This window comes from Ixodes scapularis, unplaced genomic scaffold (assembly GCF_016920785.2).
Source record: "Ixodes scapularis isolate PalLabHiFi unplaced genomic scaffold, ASM1692078v2 PGA_scaffold7__128_contigs__length_106722199, whole genome shotgun sequence".
NCBI lineage: Eukaryota > Metazoa > Arthropoda > Arachnida > Ixodida > Ixodidae > Ixodes > Ixodes scapularis.
In genome coordinates, this window is record NW_024609882.1 from 53,298,998 (window position 1) to 53,315,615 (window position 16,618).

Genomic DNA, 16,618 nt, shown 5'->3' on the forward strand with positions numbered 1-16,618 from the left:
AGCCATAGCGAGCCGGTCTCCTGCTGCGTACCTAGCGGCGGGATGCTTGGCTTTGGCCGCCCGGGCCGCTTTAAGGTTCGCGTCCGGGAACGGCTGGACAGCCAGACTGCAGGGTCCGAGCTAGGCGAGTTGGTCAATCTCGTTCCAGCGACGTCGCAGTGGCTGGGAAAGCTAAAGTCCTCGCCTGTGTCCGCAGGAAGTATATATTTTTCGTGCCGACTTCCAATTCGAAGGAGGTTTATGCTGACTTTGGTGCGCGCAACGCTGAGTGTGTATTATAACTTTACCTGCTACTACGTAATATACCAGCGATATCGGATTACACATTTAGAGTTTCTTGTGTTCAAGGTGAGTGCATTACTGTGTTCATGGTGAGTACATTATACCTATGTAAAGCTTTCCATCGGATATTCCCTCTTTTCCAGGTTTCTAGTTTGTTTGCAATCGCCGTTCAGAGGCGTCCTGGATACCTCTTAGACCAACCTAAAGGTCGGGCGGCGCTTATGCACAATGTTCGTCTTTTTATTTTTGCGTTTAATTGCTAGAAAAAAAATTTTTTTTTTGCTCTGCGTTACCTTTAATAGCGTAGAAGTAGAAAATGAAAAGGTGTGTGTGCAATATAAAAAAAGAGACTATTTTAACAATATTAAAAAAATGAGCACGTTAGAGAAACGACGCCTAGTTTGTGGTGGCGCTAAGGGTAATGGCTAAAGCCTCGGCTCTGTTGTTTTCTTTTTTTTTTCAGTTTCTGAGTCTCATTTTTGTGGCCATCTCACAGAGTTTAAAAAATGCAGGGGGCTGTCTGTGTTTCGATTTGTTTTCAGGCTCAATGCTCCAAAATCACCATGCAATTTAAGCTACTGGACGACAATTGGATCGTGGTACCTGGTGGAACACCAATGAGCTCCTATCAAAGTTCAAGCAGAATCATGGGTTATTCTTTGTTTTTTATATATTTTTTCTTGACAGAGCTTTTAGACCCAGTATAATGATGATGGCATATTTTTGAAGCTGACGCTTTGTATACATTTTCTAGTTGAGAATGGTGTTCTTGAGCGAAGAGTTTTATGTTGCCTTTATCTGCATTTTGTAGAACCGCATGTGTGAATCGGGACATACACTTTTGGCAGTTCAGGGGATCGTTTAAATGTACATATCTAAAACTTTCGAACGGTTGTCTTCAGTAGAACTTTATTGGTAAAGAAACCATATTAGGAACAAAATTCAAATTTGGAAGGCTGTAAACCAAACTGCCGGCACGATCAAATTTTTATGATTCATGAGTTGTTTTGCATAGGCTTCTAATCTCTATGGTTGCTTAATATGCTGCAATCACTTTGAATTTAGATTTTCGCGCATCATCAATTCACTTTTGCTTTAAACGCACTTTTATTGCATGGTTTTGATAAATGTATAAGCTGCATTAAGTAAGCTAAAGGTATATCCACAGTGTCCTAACCTGGCGCTTTGGAGTATTTAAGATGTATCCTAAGAGTGCGCGAAGATTACGGTAAATAAACATCAATAGTTTAATCTGGATCGGCCATTTAAGTTTACAAATAAAATGCGGGTGAAATATTGTTAATAAGTTTCCCATAGGAAATATGCTGTTTTTCGGTAAGGGTAGCTGATACAGCTACCCTTAGCGGGTAGCTGTATCTCCCAGATCTGCTTATGAGCTCTCAGGCAATCTCTCGATTCCAGGAAAAAAAAATCACAGAGACAGATACTAAATACTGACAGGGTTTTATGCAACTTCTAGTTGTACCTCATAAATAATAGATCTTTAAAGTCTAATATTTTCACTTCTTTATTTTGCATCGTAAAATATAAAGAAACATATCCGTGTTGCAGACGATTGTATATTATTGGTACCTTGATACTTGCCACGTGACGTGCGGATGAGGCGCCTTGTGTTACGCTTTGTGGCAAAGATTTTTCTTGGCGTTTTTTGCATAACGCTTCCATTCCTCAACCCAACGTGCGAGCCTTTTAACATTTTCTTCGTCGCAGTACTGTGAGAGGTAAAAATATTGTGCCATCATAAAAGAGTTTAAGAAGAAACACCTAGAAATTGAGGTTTGTTGCTGTCAAGATTTGGCAAAATAATTTATTATATTAGTCGCATCACAGTGGTCAGGTGGAAATAGCACGTCGAAAACTCCAGCAAAACGTTCGCAATTCGGCATGTTCTACAAGCAATCTACCGAATTCGCCCGATACTTGCTCGACCTTCTTATGAACTGACCTTCGTGCCTACTCTCCGAAGGACCAACGAAGACCAATCATTAAGACTTAAAATAAAGCCGTCAAACGGAAAAAAAAAGTGTTCGGAATAAAAAAAAAAAACGGTCCGGAGAAAACTGATTTTTTTGTGATCCGAAATTACCGGTGCCTCGTGTTTAGCTATGCTTCTACCATAAATAGCAGTGATTGGCTCTTCTTGAGCGTTGCACAGAAATACAGGCACAGGCATTGTTCACAAAAAGGTCATCCTACTTTCGAATAAATACGGCACGTGGAACATTCTATTTGCTTGCTTGCTTGATTCACTTGGTTACTTTTTATTCAGGCGCAACTAAACATTTACATTTTACAGTAATATAAAAATCACGGCAAGATCTAAGAATATCAAACAAAATTAATTTTTATTACTCCCAAAATGGCACTATCTACCACCGTCATTTCATTTATCATCAACACAAGCGGCAATACTAACAGTATTTATGATTGAAAATCCGTCTATGGGGACCACTATAATTTCTTAAATGTTCTGAGCTACATATCAAATATGTTTTTTATTTTTGAAATTTCTGTCGAAGTTTTTTAGGGCCTGATGTTCATTTTAAGAATTCTTAATGGGTGTAAGAGACCCGCCATAGCATTCTGAGAGGCCTGTGAGGACTGTCCCATTCCTGTAGGTGAAACCACACCACCCATCAAAACCCTTAAAACGAGCTTGTGGAAGAGATCAGGTGACCCCTCAGGATATATGCGTCCGGGAAGCCGCTTATACCCCTGTCAGACGGGCTAGTTTATGTCACTACAAGCGAGTGCACTTCAACCCGCCGAAACACACTCCAAGTGTGTTGGTGCTACAAGGAAAAACTTAGTGTCACTCCAAAATGATGGCAATGACGATGGGTACGTAATGGGCACGCAACATATTACAGTGCATACGCATTTTCTCATAAATAACTTCGTCGTCTTATTAGAAACCCGTTACAACACATTGTTGCGCTAAGTCACGAGCTTTAATCCAGATTTAAATCCAACTTGATCCTTACAATCAGCCATTACAAGCTAGTGATACACGTCCGCACGCCGGTGCAATGCTCATCTATATTTCACTTTATAATGTACCGCAGGAAAGGCTACAAGGGCGAGCTCCTTGCTCAAGGCACATCTCGGCGGCACAAGCTCTCGTGCCGCCGTAGCTCCCAACGCATTGAGCTCGCGCTTCTAGCCTTGTCTGCGGTACAACATAAGGTGAAAAGGAGTATAGATCGAAGCTAGCAGAAGTAGGGATTGAACCCAGGATTCCTGGGTTCTGCAGCGCGAGCTTTCGCTCCGCGTGCTCCGAGCTGGTGTGCGCGAGCCCACTTGGCCGCTCGCAAGGCGGCCACTCGCCACAACGAAACATGATGGAGTGTGTGGAGGACGAGATGGAGGGTGATATCCGCGATGTTGGACAGTGGAAACGCGTGGTTGGTTCACTTTTTTCCGGGAGAGCCCAACGCCTTTCAGATGAGAGGCAGCTGGACCTGGATGCCGACGCACAGGCAGGAATGTCAAGTGACATCGATCAGCAGCTGCAGGCCAATGCCTTCGCCCTAGCCGCTCTCATGACCGACAATCTACCCGTGATCAGTCGAGAACGGTGGACTTTCCAGAGGAACGAAAGGTGGTTCGAAGACACCTTGCCCCATTTGGGCGAGTTCCATTTCAAACAAGCCTTTCGCGTGTCTCCTGCCACCTTCAGATTCCTGGTGGAGTCTCGCAGGTGCCTCCTGGCCGTCGCTGGCCGTCGCGCAGAACCAAGGCTGGAAACTAGATTAGCCGCTTGTTTTTCTACAATGCACTACTTTCCTGCCAACAGAAAACGAGTGCGCATCTAATATTACTCCTATCAAAATACTAATTTTACGCAGCGTTAATTTCTTCTATTATTTTCACTCCTTGAACACTGCTATCGAGATTACAAACTCGGTCTACAGGAGCGAGCGTAGTAGGCTCACCGAACTCGCTTCATTGGAAGTGTGTTCTTCGGGCAGGGCTGGGGATTGAGCTCAGGATCACTGGGTTCTCCAGCGCGAGCTTTCTCTCCACGTACTACGATCTGGTGGGCGCTAGCCCACTCGGCCACCAATACCCCTTAATAAATACAGGTTAAAAAAATTAGACGTTTACAATTCTCTGTAATGCCGAATTGGAGCGCAGCTCTTGAGAGGAGGGAGGAAGGGTACGAAGGGGTCGGGTATGACAGCTGCTCCCCCTCCGTACCCTCCCATCCTCCTCTCCTATTCCCATCCCACTTAGCATAAAAAATTAGCTAAATTTCCCGCTAAATTTAGCCGGGAAATTTTCCCGCTGAATTGACGTGTGACGTCACATGACACGTCATCTGAAATTTTAAATGTGATGTCAAATGGGTAAAAGTTTTTCTCTAAATTTAGCGGAAAAATTTTCCGCCAAACTGAGCAAAAACTTTTACCGCAAAATTTAGCGGGAAAAGTTTACCCTCGTGACGTCACACGTGACGACACGCGTGACGTCACGTGTGACGTCATTTCGGGAAACAACCCTTAATGCAACGCGCGGTTACGCCGACGCCGCTTAATTCAGAAAGGGGTGCCTAGGAGCTGTGCTCTAAAACAACGTTGCATTAATGACCGATTTTTACGCCAATTGGATGATTCTGATCGATCATCGCAAGCCAATATAAAGAACGAAGCATATACAACTTTGGCGTTCCGCTTCGTTCCACTGAAATCTACGAGGAGGCCCTGACACTGCCTAATCAGATCATAATTATCGTGTCGTCTTAAATAATTACATGCTGAAACAAAAGTAGACTCTATAATTCTCTGCTAACCAAGACAGCCATGAATGACTGACTTTGTCGTCGTCTTTTATCAATTCACCGCTGCGCTAATCTTGATTCAGGTAAGCCTAAACTCCAAGTCCACCCCACTACCTTTTTTTTTTTGCAATGCCCACTCTTCTACATGTCGTCTCTTTCACGAATTTTTTTTCTTTATAAAATAAAGCTTACGCAACGCTTTTGGTTTTTGTGTTGTTATGTTCTACTGTTGAAACACTCCTGCTGATTCCACGCGCTCGATCGAGAGAAGTGAGTTCGTCAAACTCACTCCAAGCCAAGTGTGTTCCTCAGGAAGGAGCCGTGTAGCACACTACAGAAATGACACTAAGGGCGAAGTGCACTCGCTTGTAGTGACACTAAACTAGCCCATCTGACAGGGTTATTAGCCCCTTTTGAATCGGGCGGTCACTACAAGTTTCGGAGATTAAGAAGATGTTTCTGTTTGTGTAGGCAATGTAGATGAAAAAAAAAAAGCCTTTTTGTGGGTACAGGTTTGTAGGTCCTTCTATCACTGCCTTGGTGTTCGGTCACCTGTCGGCAAGGAGGCGGTCGAGGGCTACCGCCCCGTGTAGAGAATGGACCTTTTTCACATACCGACGTCACCAGGCGGAGGATGAACGTATCAAAATATTCTGGCGGGCTAGTTGATTAAACCTATTAAATTACAACGAGCGCCAAGACAAGGACAGACGATGAAGCGGACAGGACAGGCGCTGCAATGCACGTGCGAGATTGTTCCAGCACACCTTTGCTACCGGACACAAAAGTCATCAGGCGTTTCCAAGAGAAAAGGATCAGGGAAATTTTTGAAGCAAAGACCATACAAGCCAATGGAGGGAATGCGTATCCACACCATCTTTGGCATTGACTTGGAAAGAGGTTCAGTACTTGAGCCGTCATACATGACAATCTTCGAAATTACGATTGCACGAGGACGCGTGAGGTGGAGCACCGGGTGGGTCCTCGCTCTCGCGTCGGTATAGCATTGACTGTTGTGCCTGTTGGTGGTAAAACGTATTATAGGCTGTACGATGCACTGATCGGCGACCTATAGACGCTTTACAGCAGCTGTTCATGGGCGCCGCCATAACTGACCTTCAGTTTTTGTTTCCTCTTATTCCGTTCGCTTCACTTCATCATTACCGCAGCAGGACAGGTTATTGCCATTTAAGATGCTACTGTGTTCTTGTGCCCAGCATAGGCCCTTGTGAAGACCCGTCAACGCCCGCTTCAGTGGCTCGGCATCTCGGTAAGACAAGAGAAGGGCGGCTATGGCGGCTCAATCTGGCGCGTGTGTAAAGCGTCTATAATCGACCACTTATTAGTTGTTCATTCTTATTTTCGTCATTCACGGTCTAGAGGTAATTTTCTATGCCTTCAAAAAATATCATCGTTTATAGTTAAAATTCATTACCTTTGTTCAACTTTTAATATTTTCGTTTTGGTCTACTGTCAGTCTTATTAGTCTAACAAACTACATTCTTAGAATGGGGAATAGGGAATGGGGAAGAAATATAATTATTTTGTCTTTTTCAACACAAGTCACTTCCTTCACCTTCTTCTTTCTCGTTGCATATAAAACCGTCAGTCGTGACTTAGCGCCTGTCCTGTCCACTTCTTCGTCTGTCCTTGTCTTAGTGCTATTTGTAATTTAGGAGGCTCAACTAACTGGAAAAAGTAATCTGCGCTATTAATCGGTGATGGGAACTATGCTACCAGCTACTTCGCGGCACGTGCGCGACGAGACGCGCGAGCCCTCGAGGAGTACGAAGGTAAGCACGTAAGGATTTTCATACTTCGTGATCAGCTTCGTAGGGAGAACCAGGGGGAACCCGTGAAAACATGGCTATAGCGAGTTCATTTAACACGCGCTGCAACCGTTCGAATTCTTTCCCAGAATGCATCGCAATCGCGGAGTGTCGCACGGAGAACTGGCCTTAAAAAAACTTGGCAAATGCACCGAATGCAGAAAACTGATGCTGTCGCCATCTATGTTGTAAAAAGAGTACCGACTTCAAATCGAAACTAGCCTCTTTCTGTTCGACGTGATGGGTGGGAATGCAAAAGTGCATTCGCTGCAAACGTTTCTATATAAGTGTTGGTTGCTGCAACCTGTAGTTTATATATGCGATGACTTCAAGCAACTAGGCTGTCGTAAAAATATTTAAAGACGGTGTAAATTTCCGCAACCAGCTGACTCCAAAGCAGCTGGTTGCAATCTTTAGATTCGTGTAACCGTTTACCCTGGAGAAAACCGATGAGGCTCTGCGCGCAGAAGCTTGATCCGTTTGAGCGTGCGTGAACCACTAAAAAATACGACTTAAAACTAGTCTGTTGGAATATATAGCAAAATTGTTGTTGGGACCTTTGATTTCGATTGCCGTTACAGGTGTGTCAGATTTTAGCCTTGGTGAGGGCGTCGAGCACGAGAACTTTCTTAAACAAAATAGGACGGGGCAAGATAGCTGACGGAGGTTAATGTTAAACATGATGATGTTGCCCAAGCCTCGGGTAAAGTCACTATGTTTAGCTTTCTCGGATGCTTATTGGGCAGTCAGAGGTTTCTGCTGGGGTAGCTTTGTCGACAAATGTTCAAATTGTCCACCGCACATGGATGTTAATAAAGATCTCGGGGGGCCGCTGGTGTGTTTCTCCTGATCGTTTCTTTACAGGCTAGTATATTTCAGCGTTTGTACAGTAACAGAGAGAGTGAAGTCTTAAAAATAAAGCACGGCTTGTCACTTACCTCATTCATGAAATAGCAGAGGCTCACAATTCAAGCTCGGGTTTGATTCTGTAGCCCTGGGGAAACGATTCCTATTAGAAAATCTACTTTTTAGTAAGCTGCTCTTAGGCGCCCGTTTTCGGCTTGAGCGGAGTCGGCGTCGGCGTAACCGTGAGGTCTCGTGACCCCGGTGATACCCCCCCCCCCCCCCCCCCAACCTCAGGGGAGGTCATGCAGGATGACGAAGTGAGGAGGAGGGAGGAAGGGTATACCTTCTTTTTAGTACCCTTCCATGCTCCTCCTCAAGAGCTGCGCTATAATTCGGCGTTACAGGGCGTTGTAAGCGGCTTTCATTTTTTTTTTCCTTTCGGTTACGCTGTACGATCGACACATCGTAGAAGACGAACCCTCGTCGTCTGCTCCCGCTCCTCGCCGGAGGGAGGCCTGACGGGATTGCTTTTTGGCGCACGCTCGATTTTCTCGGTGCAGCTAGTACATGCACGTGTGGGGCGCCCCCGCTGAAACGAACTGGGAGCTTGCAACCACTCGTGGAGTACCGGCCGAAACAAACCCGCTCCACGCTATGAGTGGGCACGCGTGGACACTAGTGCCGTGAAACGAACTCGCTATAACCTAGCAAACAGCGAGCAACGATGGTGACTGCGGCGTACAGGTGTGGCAGGAGGCAACCAGAAGCATAAGGCCTCGTTCTCACAGCCGTTTTTTACCCCGTCCTTGTCATAGAGCCGCGCGGCGTTCCCGCCGGGGGAGAGGGTTCTTAGAGCGGTCTCGTGCCGAAATCGGGCCGCCAGAGCCGAAATAAGCCGAACGACGGTGTTCTACATCCCCAACGCCGGCGGGAGACGGGGGACACCGGCGCCTTGACCTTTGAGGGACGGCCAATCACAAGACAGGAAACTTTCGCTCAATCTGGCGGATTTTCGTAAGTTGAGTGACCATGTTCACAGCCGCGGGAGGGGGGATTGACGGTATTCTGTACAAGAGGCGGTGAAAGCGTGAACAACTGGTGATTCCGGCGAAGCACAGGTTGCACTGCTGACGACTACGTCTATGAGAGGTACAGCCGGCATTCTAAGCAATTATTTCGTACGGAATTCTTGATTGGTCACGCGGCCAACGGTATTTTAAAGAGGGGCTTCCTGGCGTCCACCCAAATGCCGTGGCTTTCTTTACATGCACTTTCTTCTTTTGTGTAACATAACTATATATGTGCTATAATTACGTGTTAACTCGCTGATCCACAGCCTCCTTCCGAAATTGCTCCATTTCTCGTGGCGACTTCCGCCGCTTGGCATCAGGAGCTCGCGCGTGTGCAGAACGCTTCTCAGAAAAGGTCCATTGACGAGGCATCGGCCGAACGCCTTTAGGAGGCGAACCATAGAGTAATATACACAAGGTAAAGAGCGGACACTGCCATAGGCCCCAGCGGCCCAGATAGACCAGTGACAGGTAGCGCTCCTAGCGGGCGGTATTAAGCGTAATCTGATTCCGTTTCCGGTCAAGTTAGTTTCGGTTTCGGTTTGGGCGTTTCTGCTCCGGTTCTCCGGTACCCTTCTTTCTCTCTTTCCTCCCCGCCTCGCTCGGCTCTCGGGAGCTCCTTGACTCCCGAAGCCGCTGTTGTTGTTGTTTTTTTTTTGTTTTTTTTTATTACTGACGCACTTTTGCTTTATTTTTTACGGTAGAGTCCGTGCAAAATGTATCAAACAATATTTCAACTTACTTCACAAAGCATAAGTATATATATTTCTTGCTCTTTTTCTATTATAAAGCATTGAAGTTACACAATCGCCGCATTGACTCCTGGCTGGTGGAGCATTTTGGGGTCAACAACAGTAAGTGGTTCGAACACATTTTATTGGACCACATTCATGTATACATGATTTACTTCAGAAGCTCTGTATGTTTTATACGAAAGAGATCGATACTCACAAAAATAAATGAATATGAACGACTTCGGCATATCGTACACTTCGTAATAGATTCTTAGCGGAATCAAGTTAACAAAACCTTTCCACGGAGAACATGCTGTATGATACATTCACTTTCACGCCGACTCGGGTACGGAAAGTAAGTGCAAAAATAAATAAGACATCGCTATCATTACCAGTCATAAGAGTATAATAACAGTGCGAAGCACACGCCGGATAGTACAAATTCCCGATTTCCGGCAAATATAAAAAAAACACCAATTTGCATAGCTTCGAAGTCACTGCGGGCAAGCCATTACCAAACAATGAGAACTCTATTCGAAATCTGACAAGATTCAACGTCCCTAAACATTCCCCGAAATTGTTCAGAAAAGAAATATGGCTTCAGAAAAAAGCGGCTAAAAAACTATGGACAGTGGATACAAAAGTGGATACATTTTTTCTCAAATATTTTTAGCCTCTATACACTATTTTCTATCAAAATTTTGTAGAAAGTGGACAAATATTTTTGTTAGGGAGCCGTGATACGCATTCGCTGGAAAAAGGGGAAGCAAATATTTGAAGAGCAAGCTGCACCGCCCACTTAAGCACTTTTTGTTTTTGGCTTGGCAACCGCCTCTGTTAATACACTATTAACAGTGAAACCTGTCTCGTTCTTATTAACCACTGAAAAGTGCAACCGAACTTTTTCCAAATTCCGGTTAAGAAATCAAACATGTCAACACAAGCGTATTCTGCAAAACAACTTTTAAAAACCCTTTGTGGTACTCCTCTGGGCAGAGGCTAAAACCACCCAGACCTCAAAGTGTGTTATACAAGGCGGCACAGACTCCTCGAACATGTGTCACACTCTCTATTATGGGAAAAAAATGATTTTCTAGTTGCTGAATAAAGTGAAAGGCAGCCCGTGATGGTACTACTAAGTTCCCGAAGAATTTTCCAGGCACGTGGTATGCTTTAGGAACAAGACAGTACTGGTGAGGCCTGGTTAAGTTATTAGACTCATTCGATAGCAGCTGAGAACAGCCACAGCTATGAGTTGTCTGCTCAAGCAAAAGCTTGATCAAATAGCCCCAAACGTAATAAAAAAAGTGTACAAGTCATCAATTATGTTAGACCTGATGTCTGATGCCAGCTCAGAAATATCCTCTAGTGGCGGGAAGTTATCAATTGGAAGACATTCCACAATATCTGAAATTAAACTTCCATGGTGCAAAGATATTTGCAACTCCTTTAGGAGGTCAGCCTTGTCATCCTCTACGTTTTCATTGCCCGACAGTTCAAACAGTTTCTTTATCCAGAGGTGTTTTAGTCCTGAGGTGAACTGATCCACATTTGGGTTTGTGTTGCAGCCCAGCATTTGTCGTATATAGCTCTAAAAACGTTCTCAAGTGTGTCTTGCTGCAGGCGTCGTGTAAGTAAGAACTTCAAGTCATGGCTGCTTGAAAGCTCATCACAGAGCACGAGAAAACTTTTTATAGTAACTTGCCATCCAATGATGGCTTATGGCTGCCTCCTACTTTGGAACTGCCAAGCTGAAATCCATCCGAGTTACTGGTGGAAAAAATCAAGTATTTCAGATTCTCCCTTCAGATTGGCATGACACAACTTCTGCCCTGTCTTTTTGAATTTTTTAGCTATTTAGACAGTCAAAAAGTATGCACATCCTTTTTAGCTATTTAGCTTTTAGCTTTTTAGCTATCACACAAAAAGGCTGTAGCCATGGCTGCCTCAGGAAGTTCCTTGGCATAAACAAGGGATATGATTGCAAGAAAGAGTAGACCTGTGGGGCACAATTTTCTTCCATGTTACAGAAAGGTTATTGAAAAAATGTTTCTCTCAGTAAGTTTCGGAGCCAATTGCAAGCTAATTTCATGGATAGAACAATTATTAAGTTCAACAATAGAAGAGCACTCAATGACCTCATTTCAAATGCAAAGTTTGTGGGCTTGGAGATTGCTCTTGGTTGTTTTGGGAAGGTGTGGAACATCAAAGACAAAGTAAACGTGTTCGTTGTCAACTTCAAGAAATGGCTTATCACCACACACACCAAGCTGATGTTTGAAGCCCCCTAACCACAGACCACAGCCTTTACTGTAAAGCCAACAGTCTTAAAGGGGCGATGCACTGATATTTTTATTTTGCGCAAATACCGCTTAGAACGAATCCCTGACGTTAATGATCAGTGAAATAGCCGTTCGTTTTCACCACACGCAATCGGGGTCGCAGAAAAAAATAAAGAAAAACGAGCAGAGTTCACCCCTCAACTCGAAGCCATAACAAGCGGCCCCGTGATCTGGAGCCGATTATATGCCGCCAATGTTGATCATAGCCATGCGCTGGGGTTGGCAAGGCACAGGACACGCGCTGAGTTCAAGACATTGTTATGGTTCGGCTGTTGTCGTCATTGCAGCGATTGGACACAGGACACTACCCGAATGTTTCTCGAGCTATCGATTATCACGAGCCCAAATCGAGTGTCCACGCCATGCTCGGGTCCAATCTATGAGCCGTATTCAAATATCGTCACTGGGCGGTACTGCTACCGCCCAGCTACGTCATCAGGTTTTTCGAAGAAGAGATTGAATGAAAACACTCGGTTTTGTCCTCGAACTTACAGCGCAACAAAGGAGTTTCTTGGCCAGTGGCGTTGCGTGCGAATATCCTTGGGCTTACTGGCCCAAGGATATTCGCAAGCTTACACAAGCTTGCGAAAGCAAGCCCAAGGATTTACACAAGCTTACTGGCCCACTAGGGCCAGTAAGCTTGTGTAAAGTGAAGACCATTCCCATTGAATATCGTTGCACCGCCCCTTTAAGCTCCAGAATGAGAGAAATGAGGAGACCATGAGGAGACTGCGTTAAACAGAAGACGTTGTTGGAGTGTGCACAACAGTGTATGCAAGGGGCTAAACGCACCTCCTGGAAATTTCAGACAGCACAACAACCAAGGCTCTATCTGCAATATAAGAGGTTCGTTCAACACCGTCATCTGTAAACCCATGGACAATGTCGTGTGCTGGGTCGTAAGTTAAATTTTTTTTTTTTTAAACAATCTCATCGGAAATCATCATGCACACAGGTTCAAGTGCAGCCAGACAGCCCGGCAGAAACAACAGCGCGAGAAGCTCGAACCGATCGGCTGCACGAATTCACGCCGAGCATGCGAGCACGCGGGCGGTCATGCGTCACCTTGATTGATGCAAAGTCGACCGAACATGATGCAGCAGAAAGCACAGATGGACGGCACGCACGGCACAGATGAACGACGTAGGGACGAGCAAAGGCCATGCAGAAAGATGCAGAAGCGACGGCGTGCAGGCAGGCAGGCCATGGCAGGCGCCATACATCACGTGCTTTTTGTGATGTATTTGATTTAAACTATTTAGCCGTTGTAAGTACTTTAAACAATTTTAAAGCATTGCCAATTAAAAAATAAATACTTTTCACAGAAAGAGTTTTAATTAATTTTAACCAAATTGCAGAAAAGCGCCACGTAGCGGAGGGTATGAAACGCACTATCTGGGCCGCGAATCGGCTGCTGTGCCCTCTCTTTACGTTTACTATATTACTCTATGGGCGAACGCAGTAATCGCGATGCATATACTCTCAGTCTCATTGTGAGGCGAGATTAGTACGCGCCTGCAGCCCCCGGATAACTTGCGCGCCATCTTTCGGGTTCGCATCCAAACTTGACGGTGCGGAGGAGGGTCGTGCTTCCCTCCCCCCGTCGCAAGGGACATCGTGTAGGGCCACCCAGGCCTTTCTCCAGCGATCGTCGGGGAAGGGGTGCGAGGAAGCCGGCTGGAAGGCCGAGACTGCCATTCGTTTCGCCTCGTGGGGGGTTTGCTTATTGTTACCACAGTGAATGCATGGAGCAGACCAGTTTCCCCCAGGGAGGTGAGAATAGCTTTGAGGGCTCTCTCCTTGGTTTGTTTTGACCCGTGCGGTCACACTGCTTCTTTTTTGGTTTCCCTTCCCTATTGAAAGAACCAGCACAAGCTGGTCCCAGCATCCCAGCTTCATGCTGGGTTATTGCTCCAGCATGCCCAGCTTGCCATGTTGGTCCCAGCACAAGCTGGTCCCAGCATCCCAGCTTCATGCTGGTACCTGCATCCCAGGTTCATGGTGGGTTATTGCTCCAGCATGCCCAGCTTGCGGTGATGGTCGAGCTGATTGGATGCTGGGTCGTACTGGGTGAATGCTGGGCAAATGCTGGGTCATACTGGGTGAACTGCCCATGATGGGTTGGCTGGTGTACTTCCCCAGCATTTCAAGCAATTTAAATGAATACACAGGATAAACAAGCCAAACTCTTCAGAAAAGGCAGCTCGGCATCTAATTTATTATTTTCGTATTCGCGGCCTGCACACATGAGATCAGATCCACTGCGCTGACGCAGTACTAAACGCGCACAGATAGTTGTTCTCGGTGAAAAACAAACAACGCTATTAAAACTAGACTGCTTATCTCCCAACACGAAAAATACTAGACACACGCCAAAAACAGGCAATAATAATAAAAAATACTACACGGATGAGAGAAGCGAACCTGGGTCCCGCCCGTAATGGGGGCGAGGCGTCCTCTTGCGTAGTCGGCAGAGGCGAGGAAATCCGTGTGCCTTGGATGGCATTGGCAATACTCCTCGGCACCATCGTCATTCACGAGCACACAGATGTTCGAAGACACGAAACGATGCCTCAGTCGGGGCATCCGACTTCTTTCCGCGCTGAACGGACTGCCGCTCGCTGTCTCCTTAAATCCCGCTTCGCTTGCACCGCCGTTCAAGTAGTCGCCAAACAACGCACACAGAGCCGTCCCTTCGAAACTCTGCCCAAGATAGCCAAATGTGTCTCAAATTCTCCGTTCCAACCACTCACTCTCTCTTTTTCTCGCACAGAAAGGAAGCTCGCAGCGTGCCTGAAGCGCCCGGTCGTGTACCAAAAACGAGAGGACAAAGAACAGGACGTGGCATCGTCCCCACCCCAGCCGACCTTGGCGCGCGCGCTCCCGGCAATGCCAGTTCGACAAGCTCTCGCCGACCTTGGCGTGCGCGCTCCCAGCAAGACCAGCTTGAACCAGCTTCGGCCAGATTCAGAACCAGCTCGAACCAGCATGACAAGCTTGAACCAGCTCAAGTACCAGCTTGCCCATCTTCAGTGCCAGCTCGAACCAGCTTCAGCCAGCTTGACAAGCTTGAACCAGCTTCAGTACCAGCTTGAACCAGCTTGTCCAGCTGCAGTGCCAGCGCGAACCAGCTTAAAAACCAGCTAAACCAGCTTGCCCAGCTTGATATCCTTGCTGGTTTGTTTAAATAGGGAGGGGAACCAAAATGTAAGCACCAGGAGAGCATCATCGTGTTCAGCGCTTTCTAGGAGCAGATAACGGGTGTCAGCTCACTTGCTGTAAACCTGACAGTCTGCGTCAGCGTACCACTGCATGTAGTGCATGCCCAACGAGGTCATGGTACTGTGGGAACTCATACGTTGACCGAAGGCCTTGTTTCTTGCGCGTCTACGTCCGTCCGGCTTCAGAAGCTTCGAGCGAGCGAAGAAACGCCGGAGACGCCGCCGCGAAAGCATAAGGGACGACACCATGACTGTGCAAGAGTTCTTAACGGCGACAAATGTTTGTTGCACGTTCTTTGTTTTCGCTAAACGCGCTTACCGACGGTGTGTGTGTGTGGGTGTGTACGTGTGATGCACTTCCTCAATTTTGAGCAAAGTATATGATATATCAAATATCTTTCCAGCGGCATTAATTGGTTTAAAGTATATTTTTGTGACGAAAAACTCGGTTTTCCCTGTTTTAACTTTTTGCCTTCGAGTACAGCTGCTTGCGCCCGTTTTTGAACAAACGGTGGCTATTTTCGTCGTCTTGAGTTACAACATGCATATAAAACTCAATGTGGTAAAATAAATTAAAAATGACATTTTAAACTGCATTTCTGTCTACGGTTCATGGCTATTGTGGCGTCTAAAGGGTTGATGGGCTCAAAGGTGTATTTTCAGTATGTTAATAATATTATTAATAATAATAATATTAATTTTAGGAATATTAATATTGTAACGATTACCGCTTACAAGCTGTTCATTTAATGGACGTCCGCTTGCTTTGCTTATATTGTAGGCTTCCAACTCTCGCGAGCACTCCGTGTTCTTCTCTTTCGTTGTCTTCTTTTCCACGACATCAGCTTCGCTACATTATCCCCCTCCCGTCTTCTGGAATTTTATCCAAGTTTAACGAAGTCCTTCATAAAACGACAGTCGATCACGGTGAACCACGAGAGCCCGGGATCGATCGTTTTGACGTATGCGATAGACCACGTCACTGAGCCGTTTCACGATTGTAAAAGGTCCTTGCCAGCGACGCTGCAGCTTTGGGGACAGTCCTCGTTTCCGAACCGGGTTATACAACCATACCCTGTCGCCTGGTAAAAAAGGGCGTGATGTGACGTGTGCGTCATACTGGCTCTTCATGCGAGCGAGGTCGCTTGACAGCCGTTGTCGAGCAAATGCGTGCATTCGCTCGAGATTTGTTCTCAGTTTGCTCACGAAAGACACAGGGTCTGTGGCCGGTTCTGATGCTCGTGGGATGGTTAGTTCACAGGGCATACGAAGGTCATGGCCGAGCAGCATCATCGCTGGCGTGTAACCGGTGACCTCGTGAGCTGCTGTACGATATGCGTACAAAAATAGGTGCACGATGCTGTCCCAGTCATCTTGACGATCATTTACAAATATCGACAGATGTTGTAAGATGGTTCGGTTCATTCTTTCTACCAAGCCGTTTGACTGCGGCTGGAAAGGTGTGTTCCTCGTTTTGGCGATGTTGAATATCT

General features: G+C 46.0%; 1 protein-coding gene across 1 annotated transcript in view; it reads right to left on the bottom strand.

The window, feature by feature from the left end:
• Positions 1 to 1,916: 1,916 nt before the first annotated feature.
• Positions 1,917 to 16,618, bottom strand: part of LOC120846088 — a 127,579-nt gene continuing 112,877 nt past the window's right edge. Inside the window, exon 5 of the mRNA XM_040217760.1 lies at positions 1,917 to 2,015. Within this exon, the coding sequence (XP_040073694.1) occupies positions 1,917 to 2,015 (99 nt within the window). The remainder of the gene's footprint in view (positions 2,016 to 16,618) is intronic.